At 45.6% G+C, this 20,294-nt stretch overlaps 1 protein-coding gene across 3 annotated transcripts in view; it reads right to left on the reverse strand.

The window, feature by feature from the left end:
- LOC147636709 (uncharacterized) overlaps nt 1-20,294 on the reverse strand; it is a 211,083-nt gene that overhangs the window by 23,661 nt on the left and 167,128 nt on the right. For all 3 annotated transcript variants that reach the window (XM_086800191.1, XM_086800193.1, XM_086800192.1), the window contains 4 exons: nt 18,611-18,861; nt 18,311-18,463; nt 17,628-17,734; nt 16,575-16,668 (listed from right to left, as the gene is read on the reverse strand). In XM_086800191.1, the coding sequence (XP_086656317.1) occupies nt 16,575-16,668; nt 17,628-17,734; nt 18,311-18,463; nt 18,611-18,861 (605 nt within the window). The remainder of the gene's footprint in view (nt 1-16,574; nt 16,669-17,627; nt 17,735-18,310; nt 18,464-18,610; nt 18,862-20,294) is intronic.

Consider the following 20,294-nt stretch of genomic DNA (forward strand, 5'->3'; position numbering starts at 1 on the left):
CAAGTACAATACTGTACGGCTGCCGTACAGTGTACGGGCAGCCAGGTACAGCAAGTACAGTTGCTGCAGGGGTGTAGACAGGTGCTGAACAGGCTTGGTTACTCAGATTCAGGCGACCAGAATCAGGACAGCCGATTGTTTGTGCAAGTACAACTCTTGGAACGTATCCCGAGGTGGTACAGACGGGTACAGTGCTGATTTTCAGATCTGTATTTTCAAGGACAGCATAAGAGTGAACATCAGGAGGAGGATACAGGCAAGTACAAGCACATGTGTGAAGCAGGGTTGTGGATACAAGTGCCTGCAAGTACAGATTGGTGCTGTTGCTTCCTCCAGTGCTGTTTCACGAGCTGAACTTGGTAAGCCTTGTTTCTGTTCATCTATCTCTCTTTCTACTGCTTGATGTCTGTTGTTGCAGATATGAGTTATCTGGCCCCTTGTGAGAGGAGGGGTATGGCAGATTGACAAGGGTTGAGACAGAGTTTGGACAGCACATGTATGTTTGAGCTGAGATGATGTATCATGCACTTGAGTTATGCCAGATGTATGCCCATGGCTGGCCTGCTTAGTGATCTTGGCTGATCAGAGGGAGGCACAGTGTGTTATTTAGAGACACAGATCTGTGTGCATAGATCCTCTGTGCTGAGAAGGATTTATGGGCCGTCAGATTGGACTTACAGGTGTAAACTCTTGGCTGATCTTTGTGTTGTACTCAGCCATTCATTTTATTATAATTGAATAAAGAAATACCGCAAGGGGCGCCAAGCTTTGGGGCCAACAGGTGTCGCTGTGTTTTCAGATTTGGGCACTCTAGCTCCAATCTGCTTTGTTTTCACATCTAGACTACAAGTGGACGGGTGATTGCTAATCTACCGCACTCTGGTTTTCTATCAGAGGCCGGTTTCAAGGTTCCGTTGCCGGGACCAATCATCAACTTTCTGAAGGGGGTGAGCTCGTGGTTGCTTTGAAGAAAGCCATCGCTGAGAATTCAGCAATCATGTCTGATACAGAGGAAGAGTACTTCTATCATGAAGAAGAAGAGCAAGAGACTTCTCCTGAAAGAGATGTATCTGAGGATATTTTTGCAGGAGAACAGGCTGCAGATGTTGAGCCTTATGAGGATGTAACACAACCAGAAGATGTGCATGGTAAAGAGGATGATGATGCTCGGTTCAAAGATCGCTTGGCTAGTGTTATGGATACTTTTATGCAGCTCACACAAAGCGAGAGATTCGCTAAATTTTTGAGATCTCGCACAGAGCCCCAGAAAAAGAAGAAGAAGGTTCGTTCGAAGAATCTTCCTCAGGGTCATAGTGGTGCCATCCCACAGGAACCATCTTTTGGCCACTTTCCGAATATGCAGCATGCTTATGGTGCAAACTCTCAGAGTTCCTTCTATGGACAGCCACCTATTCCTCAGCAGAACATGCATCTTGGTTATTTTGGTGGTGGTTCGGTGTTCCAATCCATGACTGGGGGTTATCCTCAGGGAGGCATGGGTATGTATGGGCCTTTTGGAGCCAATTTTCAGCCTGGCATGCAAGGGAATATGTATGGTGGTATGCAGTCAGGTATGGCTGGAAATATGTTTGCAGGCATGCAACCTGGGATGCAAGGCAATATGTTTGGTGGTATGCAGCCAGGTATGCATAATGGAATGTATAGAAACATGGCTGGAATGTATGGTATGCCTGGCATGGGAATGGGAAATGTTGACCCAATGATGGGTATGAATGTTGGGGGCAGCAATCTTGCGAAGCCACTTCCGTATGACAATCTAACGCCTATGGGAAAGGCGAAGGATTACAAGGGGGAGCTGCAGTGAAGTTTGACACTTTCAGTGGGGCCAAGGATAAATTGAAGGCACTTACCTTTTTACAGCAGTTTGATGCTGCTTTTTCTGGTGGGAATTACACAGAGTCCTCTAAGGTGAGGAAAGCTGCCACTTTTCTCAAGGGCAATGCTTTGCAGTGGTTGTCTACTCTTCTTTTGCAGGGCATAGCACCCACCACATGGGTCCAATTCAAACAGGTTTTCTCTTCCGTATGGCTCACATCTACATTTGAGGTGGATGTTATGACCGCATGGCACAAGCTGGATGCTTCAAAGTGTGATAGTTTGGAGGATTATAACAAGAAGTTTTGGGAAGCTTTACTCCCAGTGACTTCTTATCGTGCCGTGCCATTATCTGAGCAGGTAGAGAAGTATTGTTGTGGGCTGCCGAAGGAGGTACGAGATTATTGTATAAAGACAAGAGTAACGAACATGTCACAGATGATTGAAAATGCTATGACAGCTAATGCGTTACTCACAGGTGGTTCATCTGGGTTTAAAGGCAGTAAGAAATTGGGCAAGAAAGCTGAAAAATTTGGGCATGCTTCTCGTGATACTAAAGGGTCTTCAGAGACAAAGTATAATAAGTTGCCAATGCCCAAGAGGACTTCTGAGGAAAGACAGGCTTTGAGAGATGCTCAAAAGTGTTTTTACTGTACTGAAGAGGGGCATATGTCATTCAATTGTCCCAAAAGAACGTCCAAAAAGGACCCTGACAATAAAGGAGAGCCCAAGCCAAAGAAACCAAAGCCTTCTGCAGGCTTAGTTCCTGATCTAGTGGGGGAGCAGCTAGGAGGTGAAGCTACAGAGTTGTGCAGGGCATGGGGCAAAGTGAGAGATCAGAATGCTTTGATCTTCTTTGACACAGGTGCTAGAGCCAACTTCATTTCACCAGATTTGGCTGGCCGATTGGGGATTCGCGCAGAGGAGATGGGGCCGTTACATGAGGCAAATATGGCTTGTCCAGGGTATGCAGAACCCGTTACTCCTATCATTGGGAAGCTTCGGCTTCATTTGCAGGGTTATGTGGACAACGAGGAGTTCTTCATCATGCCTTTGGATGGCTGTGATGTTTTGTTGGGGATGCCATGGTGCCACAGGGTACATGCGGTGGTGGATACTTACAATAGGAAAATTACTCTGACTCGTAGAGAGAAAGAGCATGTATTGGATGTAAAACTCAAAGGGGAATCTGTTCCTATTGTATCCGCTTCGGCGATTTCATCAGTAATGAAAAAGCATCTTTCCGCGTACTTGACTGTTTTTCCGAGTCATTGCCAGGAGAATTACCTCCTGAGAGGCCAGAAGATCATGCCATAGATCTGATTCCTGGTAGTACTCCACCGAATAGACCGCCGTACCGTGTTAGTGCAGCCCAACAAGAAGAGATTATGAGTCAGGTGCAGGAGCTTTTGAATAAGGGGTTGATACAGCCTAGCTCATCACCCTTTTGCTCACCTGTACTCTTAGTGCAGAAGAAGGATGGTTCTTGGCGCATGTGTATTGATTACAGGGCGCTGAACAAGAATACCATCAAGAATCGATTCCCTATACCGAGGATCGATGACATCTTGGACCGCTTACAGGGCTCCACAGTTTTTAGTCGTATTGACTTGAAAAGCGGGTATCATCAGATACGCATTAGACCCGAGGATGTGCATAAGACAGCATTCCGAACCACATTTGGGTTGTATGAGTTCTTGGTTATGCCCTTTGGTTTGACGAATGCGCCTGCCACATTTAATAGAATGATGGACAGGATTTTCAGGCCTCATAGAGAGTTTGTGGGCACATTCTTTGATGATATGATTGTGCATTCACGAACTGAGGAAGAGCATAGAAGGCATTTGGCCATTGTGTTTACAGAACTCAGAAACCATAGATTGGTGGTTAATGGCAAGAAGAGTGAGTTTTTCTTGCAGGAGATACATTTCTTGGGGCATATTGTGTCTGGTCATGGAGTCCGTATGGATCCAGCCAAGGTGGAAGCAATACTTAATTGGCCAGCTTTGAGGACCGTGCATGATGTACGCAGTTTTCTAGGATTGTGTTCCTATTACAGGCGTTACATACGGCACTTTGCTGAAATTGCTTCGCCTCTTCATGCTTTGACGAAGAAAACAACTCCGTTTAGATGGGCTGATCGGGAAATTACAGCATTCAAAAAGCTCAAAGAAAAGCTTACTTCGGACCCAGTATTGGTGTTACCGGACCTCCGAAAGGCTTTTGTTGTCCAGTGTGATGCACGTGGAAGTAGCATTGGTGCAGTTCTCATGCAAGAGGGACATGTGATAGCCTATGAGAGTAGAGTTTTGCAAGATGCTGAGAAGCATTTACAGGTGTATGAGAAAGAGATGGTGGCTGTAATTCACGCTCTTTCTACATGGAAACACTACTTGCTTGGGGCTGATTTCACTATACAGACAGATCATCAGACCTTGCGTTATTTCCTCACGCAGACTAAGCTTTCAGAGAAGCATATGCGTTGGGCAAACTTTTTGTCAATGTTTCACTTCCAGATTGTGCATGTGGAAGGCAAAAAGAATGTAGTGGCAGATGCTTTGTCACGCAAGCCACAGGTTTCTGCTGTTTCACTTGCTTATCATCATGAGCTTGATGAAATGAAAGAGCAGTATGCCCATGATGAGAATTTTGAAAAGTTGTATGATCAGATGTCTGAGGGTCAGCGGCATGAGCATTATACTCTCAGAGATGGGTTTTTATTGATGCATGGCAGACTGTGTGTTACCAGGCCATTGCGACTCAAGGTTATGATTGAAAGTCATGCTCCACCGTATGCAGGTCATAGAGGTATTGACGCCACGGTCAAAGCAGTGGAGACTTTCTTTTATTGGCCAACCTTGAGAAGAGATGTTGATGCCTTTGTGAGGCAATGCATCGTATGTCAAAAGGTAAAGTTTGACCGTCGGAAGACACCGGGGTTATTACAACCTTTACCTATTCCGGATAGACCTTGGGAGAGCATTGCCATGGATTTTGTATTTGATCTTCCACGGACACAAACGGGAAATGATGGCATCTGGACTATCATATGCAGATTCAGTAAGCAGGCTCATTTCATTCCCGTGCGGAAGACAATTAAAGTGGATCATATGGTGAAGTTGTTCATGGCGAACATCTTCAAGTATCATGGCTTGCCTACGTCTATCATTAGTGACCGTGATCCACGGATGACAAGTTTGTTTTGGAGAGGGTTGTTTGACAACATGGGTACAACTCTCAAGTTTTCATCGTCATTTCATCCACAGACAGATGGTCAGTCAGAAGAGGCTAACTCTACAGTGTTGGATCTTCTCAAGTGTTATGTGTCAGAGCACAAGCAACAATGGGAAAAGTATCTTCCTTTGGTGGAGTTTGCATATAACAACACTGTACATAGCTCGACAGGCAAGGCGCCTTTTGAGATTGTAGAAGGAGGGAAGAAGGTTCCACCCATTTTGCATACAAAGGATAAGATCTTTGAGGCTGATCAGTATGTGGAGAGCTTGGATGAAGCTTATCGGAGAGTTAAGTTGGCCCTCCAGAAAACTCAGCAGAAGCAAAAGAAAGCCGCAGTCTGTCACAGACGTGATTTACAGTTTGCATTGGGTGATTGGGTTCTTTTGCGCTTTGAAAAGGCTAGACTCAAGAAGATGAAGGGTAAAGAGCGCTTATTCCCTAAATTGAGCATGCGATATTATGGGCCTTTTCAGGTTTTGGAAAAGACTGGTGAGGTAACCTATCGATTGAAGTTACCAGATCACTGGAGGATTCACAATGCTTTTCACGTGAGTCTTCTTAGACCTTTCCGTGGGGATGTGCCTGAGGATGTATCAGATGAGGCTCAGCCGGAAGTTGAGGAACTTGATGAGGTTCTGATTCCAGAGCAGATACTGGCACATAAAGAAAGGAAGGTACAAGGTAAAGTTTCCCGTCGCTATCTTGTGAAGTTCAAGAACTATTCACCGATGGATGCGAAGTGGATGGAGGAAGGTGACTTAACAGATTCACCTCAGGTTTTGCAGCTTTATCTCGATGCCTTTGAGTTAGAGCCGACTCTTATTGTGGCTCATTCGAGTTCAGCAGAGCATGGGTCTGGAGCATTACCTGATGCTCAAGAGGGGGGTAGCACCTCCACTCCCTTGATACAGACAGGCTCAGATGACATCTAGAGGTCGCTTGGTGCAGTTTTTATCTCACCCGAAGGTACTGAGGCTGACAGTACATCTGTTTATCGGACTTCTATGATATATGTGTACTAGTCACATGAGATTTTCGTGGATATGTATGGTTCACAGTGGTATACAACTTGGACTATTACTATGCCATTGGTTTGCAGTGAATGTTGATACATGTGTATGGCTTAGAGAGATTGGGACGCTGATCCTACCATATTGTATATTTCACTTTGGATATTTTGATGCATCACCAGAATGCAATCGAGGACGCTTGCCATTTTTCAAGAGGGGGGTATGTCATGGCCCTGTGAAAATGGAACAGTACAAGTGTGGGCATGGTGGTTGCAGAGTCAGAATATTTTATGATTCACATGGGGGGTGCCCGGACAGAGTTTAAGATGTGTGGACATCCCTAGGTGTGAAGGGGGAAACTAGAAACATTAAACTTTAATGTTTATTAAAGTTTGCCCCTAGGCCTTAGTGGCCCTAGGGAACTTATTAAAGTTTGGGGCCCTAGGGATTATTTTTGGGAAGAGGGCCACTTATGGAGAGTTTCTCTCTCTTCTCTCTCTCTCTCTTCCCTTTTGGGGAGTCGTGGAGCAAAAGGGATTCTCAAGCGTGGAAAAGCACAAGGAAGGAGGCGGCTGCTGATTTCTGTGTGTTTGCTGCTGTTTTCTTCTGCTTAATCAGCTGTACTTTCCCACATGTGCAGTCCGTACAGCACTGTACGACTGCAAGTACAGGCTGCTGCTGAAATCTACTGCAAGTGTTCTTCTTCTCTACTGGACTGGCTGCGCACAGGACCTGTACAGGCTCTACAGTCAGGTTTTCAGCAAGTACTGTACTGTACGGCTGCCGTACAGTGTACGGGCAGCCAGGTACAGCAAGTGCAGTTGCTGCAGGGGTGTAGACAGGTGCTGGATAGGCCTGGTTACTCAGATTCAGGCGACCAGAATCAGGACAGCCGACTGTTTGTGCAAGTACAACTCCTGGCACGTATCCCGAGGTGGTACAGACGGGTACAATGCTGATTTTCAGATCTGTATTTTCAAGGACAGCATAAGAGTGAACATCAGGAGGAGGATACAGGCAAGTACAAGCACATGTGTGAAGCAGGGTTGTGGATACAAGTGCCTGCAAGTACAGATTGGTGCTGTTGCTTCCTCCAGTGCTGTTTCACGAGCTGAACTTGGTAAGCCTTGTTTCTGTTCATCTATCTCTCTTTCTACTGCTTGATGTCTGTTGCAGATATGAGTTATCTGGCCCCTTGTGAGAGGAGGCGTATGGCAAATTGACAAGGGTTGAGACAGAGTTTGGACAGCACATGTATGTTTGAGCTGAGATGATGTATCATGCACTTGAGTTATGCCAGATGTATGCCCATGGCTGGCCTACTTAGTGATCTTGGCTGATCAGAGGGAGGCACAGTGTGTTATTTAGAGACACAGATCTGTGTGCATAGATCCTCTGTGCTGAGAAGGATTTATGGGCCGTCAGATTGGACTTACAGGTGTAAACTCTTGGCTGATCTTTGTGTTGTACTCAGCCATTCATTTTATTATAATTGAATAAAGAAATACCGCAAGGGGCGCCAAGCTTTGGGGCCAACAGGTGTCGCTGTGTTTTCAGATTTGGGCACTCTAGCTCCAATCTGCTTTGTTTTCACATCTAGACTACAAGTGGTCGGGTGATTGCTAATCTACCGCACTCTGGTTTTCTATCAGAGGCCGGTTTTAGCTAGACCGGCTAGCACTACCTTTTCTACTATGCGGATGGTGCTAGATGCGATAGACAGCTTACAGAATGGAACTGCGATGGGCTACTTGGAGAGCACTTCTCATATGCACAAGACACTTTGGCTCCGCTCATCGTACATGTGTTTAATCGTGCCATTTGTGAGGGTTTCCCGACAAGCTGGACAGAGCATATCATTGTACCACTCTTTAAAAATGGGGACCCCATGGTACCAGGCAACTACAGGACGATCATGATTGGTCATTACTTGACCAACTTATATGGCTCTATATTGGAGTCGGAGCTGAGCCGATGGGCAGAGAGGCATGGTCATCGAGCACATGGACAGGCTGGCTGCAAGAGAGGATTTACTACCTTGGATCACATACTGACACTTCGGGCACTTATTGAAGAGGGCAAAGCACAGAAGAGAAGGATATACTGTTGCTTTGTGGACTTCCGCAAAGCCTTCGATACTGTACCACGTGCCAGGCTTATGCACAGATTGCATGACATTAAGGTACCCGAGGATATGCAACGGGGGATATATGCTTTGTATGAGTCTCTGACATGCAGAGTCCAAGCCCCAAGCGGACTATCTGATAGGGTGACCAGCACGATAGGGGTAAAGCAGGGATGCCCGCTATCGCCCACCCTCTTTGGACTGTACATTGATGCGGTCTCTGATTATGTAGAGAGATTGGGAGGCCCAGGGACATGCTTGGCAGGAGTGTTGATACCAATCTTGTTATATGTTGATGATATTGTTCTAATCTCACACTCTCCGGAGGGATTACAGAGACACCTGGATGCATTACAGGCTTTCTCTGCAGATAGAGATCTGATAGTGAACCTTGGGAAAACCAAGGTTATGGTGTTTAACACCACACAGGCATGGGTGACGAGATGAGAGCCTCAGTTCACTTTCCGAGGGGAGCCGGTAGAGTACGTCAGGTCATATGTCTACTTGGGAGTTACTTTCACACGTTCGCGTTTCTCCGTGAAGGAGGCAGCAGCAGCTAGATTACCTAGAGGGCATGCAGCCTTGGGAAACTTGAGAGGCAGTGTGCACACATACAGTTTCAGGAGCCATGCACCAAATTGTGGCTATTTGATACACTTGTCACACCGACCCTCCTGTACGGAGCTCCAATTTGGGGGCCTAGTATACATCACAAATCTCAGAGAGGGACAGATGAGGGATGGAGGCAAATGGAGAGACCAATGATTATGATGATTGCCCGCATGATTCGGAGCAAATCAGTAGTACCACATGAGATTGTTCGGGCTGAGCTGGGTGCCCCACCAGTAGTAACCGAGGCCCTATTCCAGGCAGTTACCTTTTTACAGCGGCTATGGGAGCTCCCTCAGCATTGGTACTCCCAATTGGCATTGACCTGATCCATACAGTTGGCAGAGGATGGAGATACTCATTGTTGGTACGCTCAGATGAGATCATGGTTTGACCTGCATGGTTTGCGGATAGAGGCACTACCACCCTTTCAGTACAGTCTGGATTGTCCATTTTTGGATCTCACCCGCTATGAGCAAAACCACGTGATCAGGATGGATATCATTAGAGTGGACACAGAGAGGACATGGACTAGCCTCCTTGAGCTCTTGGGGGCACGAAAATGGCTCATTACAAGAGCCATTTTCTACACACCTCACCAGATGATTTTATCACCCACCCGACGTACATGGATGTACACCTATCACATTGGATACATTGTGCCATTGGACAGATCCGAACCTCATCACACCAGCTGCGGATTGAGACAAGGCGATATGTGCATCAGATCTTGGATGACCGCATTTGTCAGCTATGCTACCAGGAGGTAGAGACAGAGGAACGCTACATTTGCCGATGTACAGTCTATTATGAGATCCGAGGGAGATATCACTGCCTCTTCCGAGAGGGTTTTGGGCCGTTACGCAGGGTCATGGAGTTTGAGGATCAGAGATATGCCTGGGATTGTTTCTATTGAGCTCAGGAGACACACAGAGACCCTCTTGGCAGACAGGAGGCCGAGCCATGATGTACCTAGACAGAGGACCTTGACAGATTTCTTCGGCACCGGCACCAGCACCGGCAACCCATCCCACACACCTCCTAATACCTCCTCCATTGGGCCATCAGGGCACCGAGAGCACTTATCTTATGTCGTGCTCGTGGCCACGCCCACTAGGACCACAGCATCCTCACCATCGCCAGATCAGAGCCATTATTGTTCGGCATCGGAGGCGCCTACCTCGCTTCTACGACCTCTCCATTCTAGACAGCCCCATGGCGGAGATACTTGATCTAAGGAAAGGGCAACACTTCAACTGATCAGCATACATGGATCTACCTGATATACATTTTTCAGTATTTTGCAGTATTTTCTACTCAGTATCATCTCGGAGTCTTACAGTTCTGTTCTTATAGCTGTAGGACAATCAGTTTATTGTACTTTTTTGTCTCATTTAGTTGTTCTCTTTGATGAGACACCAACTTCAGATGTATTCTCAGTTTTGGTCTCATAGGCCACTATGGCCTCTTAGATGTTATCCATTAGGAGCTCCTAGTACCGTACTTTTCCTCATAGTTGTTTCAGTTTCAGTTAGTTGTTTAGTTGTTTTTAGCTTTCCTTACACAGACATTGTATCAGATCCACCAATTGTTGTAACCTTTTTGGTCTCATAGGTCATTTTGGCCTTCTGAAGACGTTAATATATCATTTCATTTCTCTCTCTCTCTCCCTTCCATAATCCATCATGCCTAAGCTTGCCATCTATCACTATACATACATACATACATACATACATACAGTACAATACAATACAATATAATATAATACAATATAACAGATGCCTCTAACATCTCTTAAAAATATGAGACTTTCGGGGCATGTACCATACCCACCTCGTACCAAATGCCTTTGATGCCTCTACCAACCCTAGTACAGCCCATCCCCTCCCTTTTCCCGAGCACCTCCTTGCCCTTGGAAAGGCAAGAAAATGCGCCATCTATAGAGACACTCTGTCATCATTACTCGGCGGTGCCCCGCATGATGATGTGATGTCTATGAGACCGTAGATGTGCTCCACATGGCCACATGGAACTGCTATGGAACCTTATGGTCCAACCCGAGCGGCTTTGTCGAGACCCACAACAAGAGAGACATTGTCTTCTACACATAGGACTTATCAAAGCCCTCGGCAAGAACCACCCACCAATGTATTTGGATATGTGCGGAAATCAGCCCTTCGTAGGATAAACTACTCTACTCTGGATCATATATTTACTCTTTGAGCCACTGAGGGCACTCAAGCAAATGGTATACTCTCGTTGCCAATGAGGTGATAGCTCAAGTGGTGAAGGTGTTTGTCTAGGACATGGAGGTCCAGGGTTCAAAACCCCACTTGTTGCTTCCTCGGGCAATGAAAATGGCAACTACAAGAGGATCGTTGGTCAGCCATTTGATGTGTTGGTGGCCTATTGTATATTCGGATTCCAAGACACACCTACGAAGGACTTCTTCCTTTGCCATTCTGTCCAATTGTCCTACCAAGAGCTGAAAAGGTGTCACTTGCTTAATAGGCCGCCGTGCTCTATCCTTGGTCATTCCAAGATTAAGGGAAAACCTATTGGCTAGAAAATTGACAATGTCAACGCTATCCATGTGTACCATAGGTGAGGTGTCACATTCTCCCCCACTTGCATTGCAGTTGTCCTCAGCTGCATGGTGTCCACATAAAGTGCCTTCTCCGCATAGAAGGAAAAGATCCAAGCAAGGCACATTCACAATACCCAAGATCTCAAACACTGCGAGACCACTTTGCATCCAATGCCTCCCCACGATTTAGATCATTACTCAAGCTCCTCTCTCAGTGTAAAACAAAGACATGCAAAGAGGCCTGCAGATGACCAAGTCTCGCTTGATCCAGCCCTTCTGTTTGTCAAACCATCCATGAAGAAACATTGCATGCCGCTGCTCCTCCGGTAGCCCATGGGGAGAACATTCCACAGAATGGCCTTGCCACACCCCCCTATCCACACTTCAACTACTAATGCATTGACTCGGATGGATCATAATACGTGCTTGCACCAAATCCTATGCATTCCAAAGGAAGAACGTAGAGAACCAAGAAAAATACTCCTCAATAGAGTTGCACCAAATCTGTATCCACCAGTTCTGCTCGACACTCATATATCTAGACCACCATTGTCCTATGGAATATACTCCAAGTAATACATCCTCTGATACACCGAAGTAAAAACTCCAACTGTTGTTGGTACAGTCTCCAAGAAATCTGTGCACTGTGAAGACACCAACTAGCATGTCCTCCCAAGATGAAGACAAATCTAGTGATACGTCCTCCTATGGTGCCTCCATCACATCAGATACTAAAGATACTCCCACCAATGCAAACAAAAAGTGAGAAGAGTCCCCCTATACTAGCCCAAAAACTGAAGCAATTGCAACTGAAGTCAAAGATTCTCCACCTAGGACAAACGACAATTGTGAACACTTTCCATCAGAGAACAAGCCGGAAGCTTCCTCTGTTCGAGCCTATAGCTTGATGCAATGAACACACACCTATACAGGCATATGCTTAGTTTAAGATGAATTTGTGAAAATCCCTCCATGACTGCTTACAGTTGGAGGACATGATTTTTAAATCATTGTTAATAGAAGCAGAGTTTTCACAAAAAAAAGTATGCTGCACAAGGAGGTGTCCATAGGGAGGACAAAACATTGGCACCCAGTAGGCAAGGAAATGTTGGTCTAAGCATACTAGTGCCTGAATGTACTAGCGGTTACAATGCTAATGCAACAGTTCCGGGAAGCTGTGGGTTTCTGTTTTAATTCCTTCACCGGCAAGCATATGTGGGTTTTTGGAAGCCAGCTCTATAAGTAGAGTTTCAGAGGGGGATAGATCGAGAGTGTTCTCTAGAGGAGGCAGTTTTTCCAGACTTTTGGACAGGAGGATATTGTACAATTGAAGGAGTAGTCCAAGGAGGAGGCTTCTTCAGAACCAAAGAATGAGTGTGAAGGAGATGCATGTGTACATGTCTCAGCTTTTTTCCTTTCTCGGGTTGAGAACATTGTTTCTCATCTTCCATATTGTCCATAAAGACCAATATCTAGTCCATAGGAAGAAGACATAAAAATCAGGAGAGTTGGGCACAAATATCCAGAAATGCTTGCCATATCGCTTGCCAGGGAAGCGACCTGAGATATCATCAGCCAATCTTCGAAGAAACTCTCTTGTCTTCAAACAATGCCATAACAAATGTGGAACAGTTTCAGACCGAGCTCCACATCTACAGCAGGTGGCTCCAGCTATCCGTCTTTTAGCAAGCATCTCCGCAACAGGGAGGACACTCACCACAGGCCTAATGTTTTCCATGAGATCAGCCACATAGGCTTGCTTGACGAGAGGATGGAGAGGCAATGCTTCCTGACCCACTTCCGAGAACCTCGAACCAAGTGTTGGCTTTTTGACACTTTCATGCACCAGCAATTATGTACAATGCCCCTTTCTCGGGGGCAGATCTAGGAGAGGAGAATTGGAGGTCAAAGACACTTCAGGTGATGATGCTTTCATGCACGATCCAGCGTAAGCAATCAGTGCTGCATGAAATTATCTTGGTTGTGTTTCCCCCTTGGTCATAGATGCACTTTTTCAAACCATCACCTATATACATCATATGCATGTAGCTGAATTGAATGCCAATAAAGGAAGTCCAAAGTGTAACAAACGGGAATATTTTCCTTTATTTCAAATGAGTAGGAGAAACCCCTTTTTATGCATTTTCATGGCACCAAGGCCCTTAACAATCCCTTTGCATAAATTATAACTCGCATGCACTCTTCTCATTGCTATTCCCACTTTCACATGAATAACAAAGGGGACTCTACCCGGCTGCAGTTCCCCAGGTAATAAGAAATCAACGTCCCCAATGTTTTTTTGCCGGGACGTCATTCAGTCTTCTGTCCGCAATAGATAGGTAATCTTCTCTCTGTAAACGAAAGGAGGGAGAAGTGGCACTCGGGCCTGACCATGATGTGCCTATAACAGGCAGGGAGCATATCTGCATCTATCTGACAACACGTACGTCTCAGTGAATGAACATGAAAACAAGAACATGACCTATTCAAACATGTGTAGGTCCACACATAGTTCCACAAACCCAATACAAAGCTAACCATTATCAATCATCTAAGCATGAGGAAGCATCCAATCTAGGTGGAGTCATGCTTGAGTACTCATGTTAAAAAGCCATCTTCTCCCTAATGCACCAAGGGCAGGTCGAACCCTCTGCTCCCTTGGTTCCTAAGCTCATGGCTCCTACGACCTTCTCTTACATAAATGTGTTACTTTTGGGTGAAAGCCCATTCACATAACCAGCAAACCTTATACACGCAAATGAAAAGCTACATATATGTTCACATGGAAACATGCCCAAGAGGTGAAGAGAAGGTGGTGTCATTCGAGAGACAGTCATGAACTCCTCCACATGATGTAAGGGAAGGATCTATAGTGACCTTGTGCTGCTGCTCGGACTCAGACGGAGAAGCCACAACCACAAGCACCACATCAAATATACCCCTGCCAATGTCATACACGCATTCACACCCTGCTTCCTTTCTGGGCTATAAAATAAATCTGCTCCAGTTGGATCATCGATGATGCTCAAGACCTTAAGACTTGCATTCCTTCTTGAACTTTCTTTGCTGCTTCTTGTGCATTATTGAAATAATGCCCGCACAGTAAAAGCAGCTTCACGAAATGTTCTACCTACATAACCTTCTGATGTGACCTGCATCTTTTGCAAAACAAACACTCCACCAAGCATCTTCATTCTTAGCCTTCACAATCTTGAATGGTATCATCTTCATTTCCTTGTGTTTGCGAATCATCAAATTGGGGCAAATAAGGTGAACCAAAGAGAGTGTTAAAAGTATGGTCACAGCTGGCCGTTTAGCAAGAATGCCCAAACTTGCCGAGAAGACACGGCCCTGTTGCTTGCATCCTCCCCATGTTCTACGCGTATGTACAGCCTTGCCATCAGCTGCAGCATGGCTCTTGCATCTGGCTGCCCCATTGTGAGCATGCCCAAGTTGACATGGTGCAGAAGTAATTGTTTGCCACAAACACGCAGATGCTCCTGGAAGTGGGAAGGGTATAGAAGAGGCGATATGCAGTTGTAAAGGAGGCAATAGAGGCAGTAGAAAAGGTCAAGGCCGTGATAGGGAGGTGATGCCTGCTAAAAGGGGTGAAGGGGGGCGATAAGGGGGAAACAGGGGGTAAGAGGCGATAGCTGGTAGAAGGGCAAAGGTGTTCAGAGGCAATGAATGTAGATGTGGCGCCAACAGTAGAAGACTCAAATAGAGGGAAGGCGAGAAGATAGATAGAGGCAAGGGTCAACCTGGGAGCAGCCCAATGGCAGCACACTGCGAGCAGTCACCAAACAGCAGCACAGTAGCCATTCCCCTCCACATTGGGGACGAAACCCTAGACAAGCAGAGAAGCACGGTATCTGTCTTGCAGAACGTGAGCCACAGTTACTCAGACGTTCCTTCACATTGGTGATGAAACCCTAAATCTGCACAAACTCTCCATATTTAAGACAAAACCCTAGAAACAGAAAAAAAAACAGTAAACCCTAGCCATAGAGCAGCACAGAAAAAAACACAGTAAACCCTAGCCATAGAGCAAGCACAGAAAAATACACTAGAGTGATGGAGACCCAAACACTATCAAAGAAACAGCAAGTTAGAACATGCAAAGCCTAACCCTAGGCTCTAGATCTAGGGAGGGGGAGTGATGGAAACTCAACCTCTCCCCAGCAGGATCGCCAAAAACAGCTACACCTGTACTGAATTGAATGCTAATGAAGGAAGTGCAAAGTGTAACAAACGGGGGACTACTTTCCATTATTTCAAATGAGTGGGAAAAACCCCTTTTTATACATTTTCGTGTCACCAAGGCCCTTCACAATCCCTGTGCATATGGGATAAAACTCACACGCACTTTTCTCATTGATATTCCCACTTTCACATGCAATAACGGGCACTCTAGAGTCTACCCAGCCACACATGGCAGGTGGAGTCCCCATCTTTTGCACCTGCTTTTTTCCATGTGTCAAACCACCATTTCACTCTGTTGTGGCTTTTTTGTTTAGAAACTATCAATACTTCAGTTTTCTTTGAATTGGTATGGGGCCTTGCTACTAGACTAGAGGATGTATCTTGTATGCATTGTGAAGAAGTAACTGATTGTATGGGGAGAGCCTCTTAGACCATTTCTAGTACCCGCTCACTCCAAGATGATGGCCCATGTCAACTAAAAAATCATTCCACCTAATAGGGATCCCATAATTAGCAGGCCTTTACACTGCATACTGAGGCCAATGATACCCTGCATATCAAGGTCATTGATACCCAATATACCTTCTTGTTTGGGAAGTCTAAAGGTTTCCCAGGCCATTGGTAGTAAAGATCTTATCATTACATTCTCTCGTCTCGTGAAACTATCTTTGGGTCCTGTGTGTGAAAAGATCCTTATGAGAGGTGTGCTGTAGACACCACAGTTTCTTTTTTTCTTACACTAAGGGAAGCAGTCAACCCATCACTGTTCTTCTGCCTTGATTTTGAGAGGAATGTAAACTAATGAGGACAAAAATATAACAGATGTGTGCATGTATATGTGCACATGTATAACTTACGTGGCCAAAAACTACAGAACATACTAGTTCCATCAAGACTAATTTCATTAATATCTTCGTATACAGCAGCAAAATTTTAGGCAAACCCACAAGAACGGGAAGATACTTACTTGAATTATCTGCTCACGGGAAGCAACCATTGCAGCATTTTGCTCCTCCCATCGTTCATTCAGCATGTCCTTCTCATGGCTCAGTGATGAATATCTACAAAAGCAAAAGAATGTCACCAGAATAATTACTGTGCATCTTTCCCCAATAGGAATACAACCTCTCTATGATGTTGTTCCGTGTCCCTTTATCTTTCCAGTTCTTCCAAGGTCAATGTCGTAAGCGTACTGATTGGGGCACCCCCTAGTGGATTACCATGCAACAGAAAGGACCTAGTGGATTACCATGCATCAGTAAGGACCTGAATCCTCCTTGTCTTCCCATACATCAGGACACCATTGCCTTGACACAAACAGGGCATGCAATGCCAAGTCTGTAAACCAGCACATGAAGCTTACTGAATTTGGTGTGATGACAAAGTTAAAGCTATTATACCCTGAAGACACGAGCCTGAGACAACAATGAAACTATTTCTGCAAATGGTCAAAATCTCGGGTGGGCTTGTGGGCTGTTTGAGGTATGGAAAAAAGAAGGCCAACTTCATCCACGCACGCTGAGGCCTGCAAGAAAGCCAGATAGAAATCATGACAGCCACTTGACTAGAGCACCACTAGAGCAGCCACAAAGAAAAATGGGGAATTCAGACGACCAACCGCCTGCACAAGCACAGTAGTGATGGGCACTGCAGGACTGAAACCTGTGAGCCCACAGACAACAAGCCCTTCATGATACGTCATGCTCAAAGCTAGACACCACAACACAGAAGAGGTCCCTTTTTTTAATCTCATTTGATAGCCGAATCGCATCCTCCAATAATTTATGTAACCTCTATCAGTTTGTGGCGGATGACATAACCCCTCATCCCAATAAAAATCTAGTGATTCAAATGTTTCCCGATCCTTTTCTATAGTTTCTTGGTAATGTGTGGAGATTCCTTGATTAGCCTTCCTACCCACCATGTATTACTCCTGATCTCATGGGCAGATTTGACCCCTTGCAAACCTTAATAGACACCACTGGCCCCCACCAAGTTTGGCATAGTGTAAAGTATTCACCTTTGAACTTCTGCCATCATCTTTTGTTGCCACTGTTCTTCTAATTCCTTTAACTGCTGTAAATGTCGCTCCTCCATGTGGATCTGTTTCTCCTCCATATTTAGCTCCTGCAAAAAGCACAAGAAATTTTTAAAACTGTTAATGACCAAAAAAAAAAAAACTACACATAAAATCCCACAAATGCCATGTAAGCATCATTCAGTTTTCCTGAAAATGGGGAAAGCTCTTTCATCTAGCAGTCTTTTACATAATTTCAAAAATGTACCTTGTTTCAACAGACCCTATATAGCCTCACCCTCATCCTCTTGGCAACTAGGACTCCCTCATCTAGAGTGAAATCACAGAGAAAGACTGTTTTTGTGCCTCATCCAATGTTAACATTCTATCCCACATGTTTATGGCATTGTCAAGCCTCATCTACAATTTCTATCCCACATGCCTTAGACGGACCGGAGGCAGAAACAGTGAATGTTGGTTCTGAAGTTATCTCATTGTGGAACCAACCATAGATAGAGACTAATTCAAAGCACGCGAGAAAATTGCAAGCAAGCATGTATCTGTACATGTGTGCAAACACATGCATGATTGTGCACCAGCGCATGCAAAATAACAGCATAAATATCATAAGGACATGAAAAAATAAATGAAACTGGTTCAATGCCTAGTGTAGGCATCCATCCAACCTCTTGATTTTTCTCTTGGAGAAGCTTGTCATATCTTCCTTGAGCCTCTTCAATCTGACGTTGGAAACTGTCATTGATAATCTTTACTTTCTCATTGAGAGAGAGATCTTTGAGCCTCATCTGATACTCGTTGTCAGTCCTGAGCTCTGAAACCTGCCCAAAAAACAGTCAATCTTTTTTTACAAAAAGTAAAAACCGTGGTAGGAAAAACGATTGAAAGGAACATGTGTGACTAGCTTCACTTCATGAAAAATCCGTGCTCATTATGATCTCTCTACTTTTAATAATAGGCAAGAAAACCTTTTCTTCTAGCTCTTGCACATGTGCTCGCATCTCTTCTAGATCGGTCTTTGTTATCAAGACTTCATCGGCCCATCCAAAGGCTTCCTTTTCACGCCTCAAGGCACCAACAACCAATGCTTTCTCTCTGTCCTTCACCTCAAAAATAGACAACACTCCATCCTCACCAGCAACAAAAAGCAGGTTCGCATCATAAGAAGCAACAATTCTAGTTATATATGCACTACTAGCCTGAACCTCCTGATATTCTCCTGCATACCATGGAGAATTAGAGAGAGAAATGAAATGAAATGATATATTAACGTCTCTAAGAGGCCATAATGGCCTATGAGACCAAAACTAAGAGTACATCTGAAGTTGGTGTCTCATCAAAGAGAACAACTAAATAAGACTAAAAAGTACAATAAACTGATTGTCCTACAGTTATAAGAACAGAAGTGTAAGACTCCGAGATGATACTGAGAAGAAAATATTGAAAAATACTAAAAAATGTATATTAGGTAGATCCATGTTTGCTGATCAGTTAAAGCGTTGCCCTCTCCTTAGATCAAGTATCTCCACCATGGTCTAGAATGGAGAGGTCGTAGAAGCAAGGTAGGCGCCTTCGATGCCGAGCAATAATGGCTCTTATTTGGCGATGGTGAGGATGCCGTGGTCGGGATCCTGGTGGGCGTGACCAACGAGCACAACATAAGATAACTGCTCTATCAGTGGTGACTCCCTGGGAGCGTGGTCAGTGCCCTGATGGCCCAGTGGAGGAGGTATCAGGAGGTGTGTGGGCTGGGTTGCTGGTGCTGGTGCCGGTGCCGGTGCCGGTGCCGGTGCCGAAGAAATCTGTCAGGGTCCTCTGTCTACGTACATCATGGCTCGGCCTCCTGTCTGCCAAGAGGGTCTCTGTTCGCCCCCTGCGCTGTCTCTCTCTCTCGCCTGTGCCTCTGCCCAGCATTTCGCCTCTGCCTCCCTTTCCGCCATTTCGCCTCTGTCCAGCATTTCGCTTCTGCCTCCCTCCCCGCCATTTCGCCTGTGCCTCTGCCCACCTCTGCCTCCCTTTCCGCCATTTCGCCTGTGCCCAGCATTTCGCCTCTGCACCCATTTCGCCTGTGGCCCCGTTCCCCACCCACCCTTGCTTAGGCCCCCAAGGCAGCAGCATAACTCTCTCTCTCTCTGCTTGCTGCCGCCACCCTGCTCGCTTCCCCCGCCTGCTGCCCTGTTCGCTGTACGCCGCACAGGTCTGCTGGCAATGGCCACCCTTGCTCTCCCTCCACCCACCCACCCACCCACCCACCCACCCTTGCTCAGGCCCCCAAGGCAGCAGCATAACTCTCTCTCTCTCACTTCTTCCATGGCTTCACCCTTGCGCAACCCGACGAAGGCGACCTTTATGGTCACAAACAAGAGGATAACAAATGTGGAAAAGGAAATGAAGGAATGGAAGGCAGAGATGGAGGGATGGTGGAAGGAGAAAGCAAACTTTCTCCAAATGGTATTCAATGAGGGTAAGCGGTGGAAAGAGGAGAAGGAGGACCTCATAGCGGAAGTCAAAGACCTTCACGGGGAAGTCAACACGCTCAAAGGCGTAATTTCAGCTCTTCAGAGGGAGCTTGCAGAGGCCAAGGCAAATGGTGGACTTGAAGAAGGTGAAATTCAGCCATCCATGATAGAAGAGCTCAAGGCTATCAAGGAA

This window comes from Cibotium barometz, chromosome 7 (genome assembly GCF_041138505.1).
Source record: "Cibotium barometz isolate CiBa-2024 chromosome 7, ASM4113850v1, whole genome shotgun sequence".
NCBI classification, from domain to species: Eukaryota; Viridiplantae; Streptophyta; class Polypodiopsida; order Cyatheales; family Cibotiaceae; genus Cibotium; species Cibotium barometz.